Below are 12,979 nucleotides of genomic sequence, written 5' to 3'. Positions count from 1 at the left end.
AGGGATAAAGGAAGTGCTGTTATTGCAACACCTCTGCCACGTCTGTAGGCTCCTCTGCAGCAGCAGGAGCGGCACTGGGTCTGAGCACCGGGATGGGCCGCTGCTGGGCGGTGGGGGGATGAGAGGGAGAAGTGGGAGTGACGGAGGGAACACAGATGAGAGAGGAAGGAAAGAGGAAACACGTAGAGAGCCACAACACAACACTCCCTGACTGAGGACTCCAACTTGAAGGAGCGACCCGCTGCCTGCCGGGGCTCTTTTGTTCTCACAGAGGGGCTCATTTCTGCGGTTCTCCCGGGGTCACCCATGCTAAGCTCAGGGAAAATGGAGGAATTCGTGACCGAAGAGGAAGAGCCGTGGTACGACCAGCAGGACCTGGAGCAGGGTAAGACCAGACACCATCCTCCCTGCTCGCAGCATCCCTACCGTCAGCTGCTGGCGCCGGCCGGTCAGCTAGCCTCCCCCCCCCAACAAAGGCTCTCTGTCATGTAAAGACACGGCAGAGATGTCATTTAGTAGTGTTTACTGAGTGCTATCATTCAAACACATTAAAGTAGCTGAGGAGCAGGCGACCATCTTTGACAACAATGCATTGAAAGCATGCCAAGCAGGGCCTGTGCGGCCGGAGATGGCACCAGACACTGTGTGCCCAGGCTGTGGTTTATGACGCAAAGATATATTTTGTCTAACTACCAGTCGACTAATTGATCAGCTTGACAGAAAAAATAGGCCTAATTGTGAACAATTGTGCCCATCACTTGTCATTTATAAGGCAAAATGCATGATGTTTGTGGTTGCAGCTTCTGAAATGTGAGGATTTGCTACTTTTATCTGTTTTTATATAATTGAACATTGAATATCTTCGGGTTGTGGGGAAAAAAACAACCAACAGCTTCAAGATGTCACCGTCAGCCCTGGAAAAATGTGACAGTTTCTTCAATATTGTAGTATGATATATAACCATTTCATTATACAGGACCAAATTATTATGGAAGGCTCTGGCCCTGTGCACCTATTCATAATTTTGTCCTGATTTTGTCCTGTCTGAATACACAAGATAAGTCAAAATACTAAAGCAGCGTAAGATAAAGAATATTTTTGTTTTTACTTTATATCTACAAATTGTAGTTTAACACAGAGATACAAAAATGTATTGCTTGCCCTAATGTGCTCACAAAATTTTTATGCAAGTATAATTTTTTGGGGTCTTCTGAACTATGTTCAGAACATCTGCAAGGCATATTACCAAACTGAATGTGCATTGTACTGCACAGAATCTCAAAAATCTTGGTTAAACAACGTAAATAAACAAGATATTTTTAAAATTTGGGACCACTGTCATGCTGATATGCATGGCGCCTGAATGCAGTTCTTAAATTTTCATCAAAAACAAAGGGTCCTCTTTGTTCTCTGCACCATTTCACTTCCTGTCTCTCACCATCTCTCCAACACTTCTCCTCTTGGCAAGTAATTATAATACTACATTTTCTGAGGTGAAATTGTGCTGATGCAGTGATTTTACTTGACCAGAAACAGACATGCACACACAGGCATACATGTGCCTGTGGTCATGGTGTCATGGATTTATGAGACAACTTCTTTCCTGTCACACACGAATGGACCTGAGGATAAAAATAGACCTTCAGTACTTTCTTCTTCAAAATAAGGAGGAGGAAAGAGTCAAAGAGACACAGCAGCAGAGGGGACAAGCATTTAAAGTCAAAATGGCCGGTGTATAAATGAGCGGTGTCTTCATATGTGCCTCTGTATTTGATGGAGCAAAGATGATGCCACAACTCTCAGAGCAGCGCTCTGCTTCATAGTGCTGACTACCTGAGCTCATCTGTTGTGGTGTGACATTTCAGGATGCCACGAGTCCTTCAGAGAGAGGCACTGCTGTCATGGCATTACAGTGCCTGGTTGTCACGCTGGAGTCACTGGCGGGTTGAGCAGTCTGGGCTTAACTGCAGCGGGAGAAGAAGGCTCTTTTGCGAGGTTTAATCCTAAAAAGACGTGGGAAGAAAAAAAGAGTACTAATATATTTTACTCTAAATAGTGTAGAGCTGAAACAAACAGTCAATTCATCAATTAGACGACAGTAAAAGAATCAGCAACTTTTTTTGAGAATTGTTTAATCCTTTAAAGCCAAAATAATGAAAACATGCCAAACATTCTCTGGTTAAGTTTCTCAAATGTGAGTTTACTGAGACGATGTGATGGGTATTTTTTCATACTTTTTTGACATTTCAGAAGAAATGATCATTTAATTAATAAAGACAATAACTGGCAGATGCATCAATAAGGAAAATAATTGTTAGTTGTTGCCATAAAGAGCGTAACTCAGCTGCTGCTTTGGAATGAATGATTTAAAAATATTGGATAATATCACTAAAATTCTGTGGTAATAAGACTTGTTGGAAACAACCTTTATATTTAAGTAGTTACTAATAAAGGAAAAGTTTCTTATTTAAAAAAATCAGCTTTTAATTGTAAGATTAAAAACGGTCGAGAGAGCGTCTGAGGAGGCTGACCTTAGTTGCAACCTAAATTAGAAGACACAAGAACACATCAACTGCAAGTGGAGTGACCCTGTGAAATTAGATGCATGTTGCTTATTGGTAGTAGGGATGCTCCGATCAGGGTTTTTTGCCCCCGATACGAGTCCGAGTCCTTTGATTTTTGAGTATCTGCCGATACCGAGTCCCGATCCGATACTCTTATAATACATTTAAAAAATTAAAAAGATCGAAGAAAACTATCCAAGGTGTCCCTTATTTTTTATTATATTTTACCACCCCTCGATATCCCAAATTTACATATCTGACAGTTTGCAACTGCATCGTTCTCGTCACTCACTTTAAAATACTTCCACACAGCAGACATGGTGCGCCACAACTCGCCACTCCGCTTCAAAACAAACTGGCGTGCTGGTCTTCTGCGCATGCGCATGTCGTAAACGGTGGTAGTAAATACTCATTTTATTTTTTTTATTTTGAATCACCAATAGCCCATATATCAACAATCTAATACAAATAATGACTAAATAAATATATATAAAACCGATCTCTGATCGGGTCGTAACGTCCGAGTCCCGATCGAGTCTTCAGTGGCGTGATCGGCCCCGATTTCCGAGTCACGTGATCGGATCGGTACAACCCTAATTGGTAGTGTTAAAGCTACTATGAAGCAGCTAACATGACGCCACCAGCAGCAGCTGCTTGGCTTATCTTAGCATAAAGACAGGGAACGGGCATTCCAGGCTCTTTCTAAATCATGAACTGTTAAATATGCGGACAGAGCTTCTGGGTCTGAAAAATTAAGCTGATGCAGAAGTGTCTTAAACCTGCATTCTTTCTAATGGCCAGCAGGAGCGGCAACTCCAGTGGTTGCAAAAAGAAGTCTGATTGTATATATGCTTATGAGAAAATGAGCGCACTTCTTACTTGATTTATTACCTCAGTAAACAGTTTCCTAATGAGTTTATGGGTTCAATCATTAGTTTCAAGTCTTCGTCAATACAGCGCGATGCTCATTTAGTAAATTATGGTATTTAGGAGTAAAATAGATGATAAAGCAGGGTAAGCTTAAGGTAGCTTCTACTTTGTAATTGACAAGTTGCTATCAGTTTGTCCTTAGGTTTTCAGCCAGATAGAATCATTATTTTCCACATCGCCACCCTCTCATCCAAATATGGTCACTTCTGGCTCCCAAGAAAACGATACGGCAATGGCTGTAGTGCTAATGTAATGGGTTTACACTTGGTCTAATTGTAAAAAAAATCCAACTATGAGCGCCTCAAGGCTCACTAATAAACATGTTATATCTGGTTGTTTAATCTGTACAAAAACTGAAGAGTAATAAAGACAAGCTGTTGTTGCTTTAAGGGGGTTATGTTCCAGACTATTTCTTGGCCAGTTGCAGTTACTTGATGGTGTCTTGTTGTCGTAGAGGTGCCAGAAGGGGGATTTTGTTACACTTGGAGAAAACCAGGCTAACCTTTTCATCTTGTTTTAAGTCTTTGCACTAAACTAAGCAAAACTATGTTAAATTAAGTGAAGCTAAGGGAACTGGCTGTAGCTTCATAATATAATGTAAACACATTAGAGTGGTATAAGTCTTCTTGGCAAGAGAGCTGATAAGCTTATTTCCCAAAGAGTTGAACTCCTCCCTGAAGTCATTTGAGAGATAGCTCTTCATTTGCATGGACATTTAGCAGATGTGGAACTTGGAAAGCGGAGTGCCCCTGTGGAATGTAAGAGATGTTATGAAGCAGTTACAGCTGACATTACAATTCTGAAAGCTGAAAAACAGGAGGGCTGCAGACATCTTATTTGGATGCGTCTTTGTTTGGGCCTATTGTGTGTTAGCCAGAGCCTCTAATGGCCCAAGGCCAGTTGAAAATACGTGGCTCTACCAGCTGAGACTGAAGGCTTGTTGGCTTGACCTACAGTAAATGTGATCAAAGGGTTCCTCAACTGTTTAAATGCTCATGTTACAGCTCACTAAGTGTTTGTATATGCCAAATCATTCATTAAGTCAGTTCAGCGTCTGCTATACAAGTGTATGTCTTGCCACTGAATATGTCTTGAACCTTTTTTGTTAAGAATTTGAGTCTGCAACTCAGGAAAAGAGGAGGAGTAGGAGAAGTCTTGTTTTCCACATTCCAGTAAACCTCATGGGTGATATTCACCTATCAAAACAGCACCGTCTGTGGAAGAGATCACCACATACAACACGGACTGAGTATGCCTGTCAACATGCGCACACGGCCATGAGCTGCAAAAAAACAGATTCAGTGTCTAAAGAAGACATTTATATAATTCAAATAATTGCTGTGTGAAAAGTGCAGCAGGGTTCTCTGAACTCACAAACACACTCCTAACTGGTTGCAGCTGGTTTTCTGAAGCATGCAGGAAATGTATCTGTCATAAATGATGTGATTATGATGGAGTTCCGGCCTGAGTGGTTTCATCTTGTGCGAGTCAAGCCTCAGGTCTGTGATCTATGGCAAGTATGCACAGGGCTTATCCCATCTAAGTTAGCGCAGTGAGTTTTAACGATTGGCTGTCTTCCTTCTCCTCCTGTATTCTCCTTTCACTGAGGCTTTTGGCTGCGGAGAGCTGACATTCCCTCTGTGGCAGCCAAAGAGAGATCAACATCTGAATCTGGACACTAACACAGTGTTTCTGTCGCCTGGTTTTCTTGCTGGAATTTGATCTAGATGCGTCAGATTTGTCCATAAAGGCAAAGATTTAAAGAGCTTGTCAGAAGTCTTTAGCCATATAGTCTACCTATACAATTTGTTTTAGTTCATGAGAGAAAGATGTTAGTGCATGATAATACACTAGATTGGTTTATGTTGAAGAAATGGTGGCACAGTGTTGTTAGCACTGCTAACAACACTGCTAATGCTAACTACACAATTCATCCTCAGCATATTTCAAACAAATAACTTTTTGTGTATCTGAGGGTTTTTATTGAAGAAAAAAAATAAAAAATGAAATCACAGACACCAAGTTTTTAAAAGATATCTACTTTAAACTAGCATTAGTTCATGTTATGGCCACTCAGGGCAGTGCAACAAGCGTAAACACATCACTAACATATTATCTTATACAGTTGATATAGTGAATGTGTTAATAACAACGTGCTGCTGCTTACGGCAGGAATTCATTAAGCTATCAGCACAGAGGGAAGTGTGTGAATTAGTCCACATGGAGCTGTTGGCAAATGTATGCTTAGCTTACCTCTCATTAGTCTAATGGAAGCTGGTGAGAATGGGACTGCCAGGTAGAAGAGGAACATGGCTTCAAAACATGCAGTGACTTAGGGCTAACTTACAATGGATTTATGAGGCTAAAAGCAATGTTGAAATTGGATAAAATTAGATATATGCCATTAACAATACAGTATTCGTGATTAGCTAAAAATCATTCCAATTGAATATGTAATTGCATTTCTTTTGAGAGCTTTAAACCTATATTCCCTAGTTTTTGGCCACTTGATCGTGGCATAACAAGCTGTAAACACAGTACTGACATGTTACCAACTTATTCAGTTGCTTATTTAAACATCCAGCAGATATGGAGCAACATAAGCATTAATTTGGAGTCATGTTTCTGGCCACCTGGTGAATTTAATATTCCAATATTCTCTCTTTTGGTCTCCACCATCTCCTTAATTTGTCTATCTGCTGTTGAGGGGTAGGCAGCCAGTGTAGAGTGGATTTATCAGAGCTTTTTCGCAGCTTTCTGCAACTGGAGAAACTATAACAGTGGTTAGAGTGAACCGAAGCAGTCAAGTATCAGGTTGTCAAACCAAAACAATGAGCTATAAGATGCTAGAACTCTCCATAGAGCTGAGGGGAACAGCAGAGTTGGAGGATAATGATTATTTTGATTACAAATAATTCTGTTTTATATTCATATTCAAAATCGTTTTTGATCCATTCTGTTGATCAAGTAATGAATTAGTCAACCTTTTTTTGGGCACTAATCCGACAATGATTCACTTTTTACCTCTGTTGCAGTACCTGCACATTCTCAGTAAATATATTCTGGTTGAGTGTGTGATTTCTCTATTTACTCCATTCCAACATGGCACAGCTGTGCTGATAGCTAAATGTTGCAGTGATGCCGGTCAGGAGTTGGCATCCGTCCCAGTGATAACTATTAATTATTAAAGACGGAGCCAGGAGTACATGAGAGATGACTTTATTGGCTGCTTAGTTTAGTCCTCCACTTTCTCTCTGAAAGGTCGCAAACCACATCTTGCTGAGTCAGACCCAACAATGTGGGCCATCAATACCACTGAGTCAGAGCACAGTTAGAATAACGAATGGTGACAGTGACTCATCTAACTTTTGAGGTCTGGAAGTGCAAAAACATACAGTAGAGCATGGTGAAATAAAAGTAAAGCGATGGCTGGTGTCGAACATGCTTTGTTTTTGTGATCAATGGAAGAAATTCTATATCAGCACACTTTTGTTCAACACATACATGTGAATTTTCCTGCCGTAGTCTCCTACATCCCAGCTTCTGAATTGAATTGAATTCCATCGTATTTCTGTTCTAATCTCAGTGGAGAGGTGTCTCCAAATAATCTTGGCACCAATCTCTGACCTTCTCAGCGGAGAGAAAAGGACCTGCAGGGAGAAGTACTGTCTCTGTCCTCCTGCTCCCCCCCTCTCTATAATTGAAATGGTTGAGTGCAGACTGTGACGACATGATGGGCCCTCTGATCATTCTGTTCCAGACCCTGTTATAACCTTGTCTAAAATAGAACCAAGTGCTCCATTAATTGTGACAGTGGGTGTAATCTAAATTGTATGGCTGCATTACGTCTTTTTCTTCAAGATTAAATCCCCCTTATCTTTCTTCCTCAGTCCTCAGTCATCTCTATTTCTGGATTTATGACTTACTTCTTCATGCCTTTCTTAATTTCTTTCCAATTTTCTAGACCTCCACTTGGCGGCTGAGCTGGGAAAGACTCTGCTGGAGAGGAACAAAGAGCTTGAGGACTCCCTGCAGCAGATGTATATCACTAATGAAGAGCAAGTGCAAGAGATCGAGGTATGTGTGAGTCCTGCCAAATATGTCAAGAACTTGTCCTAATCGAGGCAGGTTGGGAGGCAAAGAGGAATTCACAAATTGAATTAAGTACAGTTGACAATCTCATCTCAAATCTCAAGGTCCATTTAGTGGTTGCTCTGGGTCACTTCATCATATTACACAAACTCAATCACAAACAGTACATTAAAAGAAAGTACAGCCAAATTCTTGGGACAGCCACTGAGAGCTCGTGCTGCTCCCCTGCTGCTGTTAAATATCTGAATGTCCTGCTATGTATGACTATATGTATACATTGTATGCGTATACAGTAGGGGTTTGTAACAACAGGCATGTTTATGTGTTTGTCCCTTAGTACCTATCAAAGCAGCTGGAGGTCCTTCGGGACATGAACGAGCAACATGCCAAAGTGTATGAGCAGCTGGATGGGACCGCCAGAGAGCTGGAACGCACCAACCACACTTTGGTGATCGACAGCAAGGCCTCACAGCAAAAAATAGAGAGGTGACCGGGACTAAAGTTTTCTTTTCTCTGTCCCTTCATCCTCCTGCTTTACTCCTTTAACATTTACCCTTCTTCCTGAACCAGGTTAACAGGGACCATTGAGACTTTGCAGAACCAGGTGGAGTCTCTCTCAGGGCAGGTGGAGCAGCTTCACTCTATGGAGCAGCTCCGAGTCAGGAGGGAGAAGAGGGAAAGACGCAAGACCATCCACTCCTTCCCCTGCCTTAGGGAGCTTTGCACAGCACCCAGGTTCTTCTTCTCTTGTCCACAGTCTGTAAAAGAGGAGAGCAGGTGACAAGTCATCCTTACAATGAAACACTGTATACTACCAGTCATCACTATTTCTGTGTCATGTTGTCAGGTATGAGGATGAGTTTGTAGTGGGCAGGGCGGAGAGTTTTTCCGTGGATGTAAAACCTCCACCGATGGAAGAGGAGAACCAGCATCTGAGAGAGGCGGTGTCGGCCCTACGAGCGGCCGTCCGGACTGAGAGGGGGCGTAGAGAGGGTGTGGAGAGGGAGTGCAACCTCTTAATTGCTGAATTCTCCAGGCTGCAGACTCGAGTCCAGGTAAGGTCCAGAATGGAACACAATATCACAGCCTTATGATTATATCTGTAACATGCAACAGTACCCTTGGCCTAGGATGGGAACCAAATGCACCAGATGGTTCTGTATTCAGAAAGATCGGGGAAGGCCGTGCTAGAAACTGTTTGGAAAAGGGCAGACACTTGGCAGATGATTGGACGAACCATCTGTCTATCTCCGTATATCATGGGCTAACTTCAGCCAATCAGATCAACAGTAGGAGCGAGCTACCACCAGCAGTGCCCATTGGTAAACCAAAGTCTTACCAGAGTTGAGCTTTCTGCTATCTGCTATATCTGTCTGCTATAGCAGCTACATTAACCTCTTGAGAAGCTGCCATTGTTGTTTTTAAACAAACAGATGCTTCTCTCACTGGTTGTTACACCTAAACCACACCCGTAGCTGACAGTAGTTATTCTAGGACGCTGATTGATTCAACCACTGTGTTCGGCCACAATTGCATAGCTTGAAGACTGACAAGATGTATCTTACACCTCTGAATTTGAATTGGACGTTGCATTTGGTGATCAAAATCAAAAGAACCGTCAGATCTCATTGTAAAAATTGTTTGTCTTTGGTCTTAGGATGCTGAGAGCTGCCAGGGGAGGGTGCGGGAGTTGGAGGTGGAGCTGCAGGAGCTGCAGCAGCTACGTCGGGCGAGGACTTTCCTGCTGAGCAGCGAGGACGACGGTGTGACTCTCACTCAGACCGTCCTCAACAGTACCCCAGAGACTGACACCTTCCTGGAAGTGGAAGGTGGCGAGACAGGAGGAGGTGTGAGGGAAGAAACTCAAGGCGGAGGAGGTGTTGGTGGAGAGACTCTCCCCGATTCCAGCCCCGTGAGGAAAAGTTGCAGCGACACAGCGCTCAACGCAATCGTAGCCCGCGACGCGTCTGGCCGCAGAAGAGGCAGCTATGCTCTCCACGCCAACAGCGTGAGGAAGCGGGGGATGTCTATCCTCAGGGAAGTGGATGAGCAGTACCACGCCTTACTGGAGAAATATGAGGAGTTGTTAGGGAAGTGTAGACGCCACGAGGAGAGCCTGTGCCACACCGGTGTCCAGACTTCCAGACCCGTTTCTCGAGACCCATCCATGAAAGACTGTGCTATGGGGCCAACCCCGGCGCCTCCTCCTACGCCCACCCAGTCGCCCTCCACCCCCGAGGCCATTGAGAGCATCAGCAAGCAGGTGGAGGCTGTGGATAAGAGGCTGGGACAGAACACTCCAGAGTACAAAGCGCTTTTTAAGGAGATCTTCTCTCGTATCCAGAAGACCAAGATGGACATCAAAGCTACCAAAGCTGCTAAGGCTAGCAAGTCTGGCAAATCTGGCAAATCTAGTAAACCTAGTAAACAGTAATGGTGCACTGATTGGCTCTAGAATATGAATATGTGCTATTTTAGTGTTAAGTACTGGTGTTTGTGAAAGGGGTCTTGGTCTAAAGATTCTTATAGAGGGTGCTATTTCAAAAACTGCTAAATCCAAGTACAGTGAAGCTCAGTCGCAGTCAACTCGGAGTGCAAAGTTTTCATCCAGAATTGAAACCTTCTCGCATACAGGAGGATCTGATTAGCATGTGATCTATTTTCAATATTAGCAGAAGTCATATATATAAACCATGGTTCGATAAGAGCCAGTTCACCCCCCTCATATCCTTTTATGTAATAATCCTAAATATATACTGGCTTCACTGCCTTACTACATTAGGCATATACCACAATAACACAGTAAAAGCAATAGGCCTCCCATGAGCCTCACAAATGCACTAAATGTTAAAGCTTCACAAAAAACATTGACAAACTTGCATCTCTGATGAAAACGTGTGGAAATCTAATAGTAACAGGAACTGTAGCTGTAAGGTTAATTATAATGGACTACTAACATTTGTATAATTGCAGTAAAAAAAGTGAGATTGATCCTCTCAGGCCACAGTGCTGTCTGTCTCTAGAGTAAACTCCAGGTGCTATCAATTGCCATCCCATATCGCTAAAGAAATTAACACTGCTCAAAATTTAAATAAGCCTTTAGTCTGGATTCACATCTAATTCACTCTGTGTTTGACCTTACTACTACTTTTTAAAGTTTGCAGTGCCTCGCCCTTTTATCTAGAGATCTTGAGGAAGAGCTTCTTTCCTAACAGTTGGATAAAAGGGCTAAAGTAAAGTAAATATGGCGCTACAGCCAGCAGCCAGTTAGCCTAGCTTAGCTTAAAGACTGAAAACAGGGAAGCTGCTAGCCTGACACTGTTGACATTGACAAGTTGTGTTTTTTTAAAATAAATTAACCAGACAGGATATAACATGTTAATTAGCTAGGGTTATTGGCAGATTTTTTGCCTTGGGCAGAGTCAGGCTAGCTGTTTGCATTCTGTCTTTAGCTAAGCAAGCTAACTGGCTGCTCCTGATGTTAGCTTCTTATATAGCGTAAATTAAAAGTATGGTGTCAACATTTTCTTCTAACTGTTGACAAGAAAGCAAATATGGTTGTTTTGCAAAATGCTGCAAAATGGTGAACTAATACACTTGAAGGCTTGTGCTTACATGCTGCTTGGTGCTCAGATGCCTTTGGAGTTGAAGTGAAAAAAGGATGCTAACTGTACAGCTTCAGGAAAGGAGCCCAGACTGGAAACTCAATTTACATTCATAAAATAAATATCTTCTCCCTGCACGGTGTTAAGTCAGTTCATCTCTCTTATGAGAAGTGTTACTTTATTTGCCCGTTAGGACAAAAATAACATTGTTCAATGAGATATAGGAAGGATTATTATTTCATAGTAGTGAGTGACATCTACAATATAGGCTATATATGATCCCACTAAAGGCTGAAGAGCTGCTGTCTCTGCAGATTGTTATTTTCACCATTTTCTGGGCATTATGGACGCTCGTCATACAGAATATAAAAATGTTGAGATGTCTAATAATGGGTTTTGCACCATACTGTATACAGTATAAGCATTTCTGTTTGCTGGGGGAATCGTTTTGTGTCTATCTAACAAATAGCAAAAAGGCATGAAAGAGGCATAACTGTTGATTGACATTTGGATTGTTAAAAAGGCCACTGAATGGAGACAGCATGGACATTAAAAACACACGGGGATGTGGATCCTTTTCAAAGAAATTGGTCCGGTCTGGACAGCTACCGGACTATGATGAATAAAATATTCTTCAAAGCTTTTTTTTATACAAGTGTTGAGAGTATTTTCCTTTAATTACAGCTAGACAGACACTGTATAGTCAAACTGTAACCAGTATAAGGCTTCAAACCAGGGCTTTGTCTAACACCTAGCAGTCTTACCAAACTATAAAACTAACCTGCAAACATATTGCACCCTTTTTCACAATATTATATAGCCTACCTATGCCTTTTTTCTGGGTACCTCCTATGTATAAACCTTTGTTATAATGAATGTTATTACAGCTAATTTTATATCTGACTCTTCAGCAAAGTTGAAGACATAGCAAAGCTTAAAACCTTTCACATGTGGCACAGCTCGCACCAGAGGGACCCTACACTCGTGTTTGAGGCTATTGTGTGTAAAAGGAGGGAAGGATGGATGTTTGGCTGTAACCTGGTATTGAAATCAGAGAGAAATTGTGTTATGAAGTTAAGGTTAAGTTACTGTTGCAGCAATTGTGGTGTATGGAGTGCATTTGAGGTCTATGCTCATGTCTATTAGAATGATTCTAGCATGAGGAGGGAGGAATATGTATTAGCGTAGACAAAACAATGCCAATCCAGAGCCTGTTATCTTATTTAAAGGCTCATGGGGTTTTTGTACTGTAATGTCTTACCTATTGCACTTGAAAATGTCTGATGCCTCATCTTTTGCATATTTAGAATAGCTAATATGAAACCGTATCTGTGTATTTATTTCTGTGTGAATGTTCTTCTTTTCTTTTTAACTTTTTTTTTTTTTTTTTTTTTACTTTTTCAGTGCCTATATGTGAATGTCACTAACAAATTGTCAGAATAAAACTATTTAATTGCCTTACTTATATTATCCAGTTTAAATGTGTGCATTATTAGTAGATAAGATATTGGCATTAAAGTTTAGTCTGCTCTGGTATTAGTTCATATCATTACTGAACTAAGACCTGTTTAACCTTGTTAATAAAGCATTGAAAGAAGGTACTTGTGTTGTCGTCTTTACTGTATTTAATGGGAAAAAAAAGAATAAAAATTATAAAAAAAAATACAAATAACAACCATTAACTACATACCTCTTTGCCCACCTTTACAGCCACAATTTCGAAGTGACGTAAGGGGCAGGTCTATCTCTGAGGAAGAGAGCAGAGCTGTGTTATTGCCATATTTCGTT

The 12,979-nt window shown here is 41.6% G+C and overlaps 1 protein-coding gene across 1 annotated transcript; it reads left to right on the top strand.

Annotated features, from left to right (window-relative positions):
* Window positions 1-250: 250 nt before the first annotated feature.
* On the top strand, window positions 251-12,770 carry LOC141015093 (cerebellar degeneration-related protein 2-like). The gene is made up of 6 exons (XM_073489006.1): window positions 251-385; window positions 7,459-7,571; window positions 7,924-8,072; window positions 8,157-8,321; window positions 8,434-8,641; window positions 9,244-12,770. Exons 1-6 carry the CDS (start codon window positions 307-309, stop codon window positions 10,018-10,020), a joined length of 1,491 nt encoding a protein of 496 aa, XP_073345107.1. The 5' UTR covers window positions 251-306; the 3' UTR covers window positions 10,021-12,770.
* The last annotated feature ends 209 nt before the right edge of the window (window positions 12,771-12,979 follow it).

The sequence above is a fragment of the Pagrus major genome, chromosome 20 (assembly GCF_040436345.1).
Source record: "Pagrus major chromosome 20, Pma_NU_1.0".
NCBI classification, from domain to species: Eukaryota; Metazoa; Chordata; class Actinopteri; order Spariformes; family Sparidae; genus Pagrus; species Pagrus major.
Note: the sequence above shows the minus strand (reverse complement) of the source record. Positions and strands in the feature narration are given on the sequence as shown.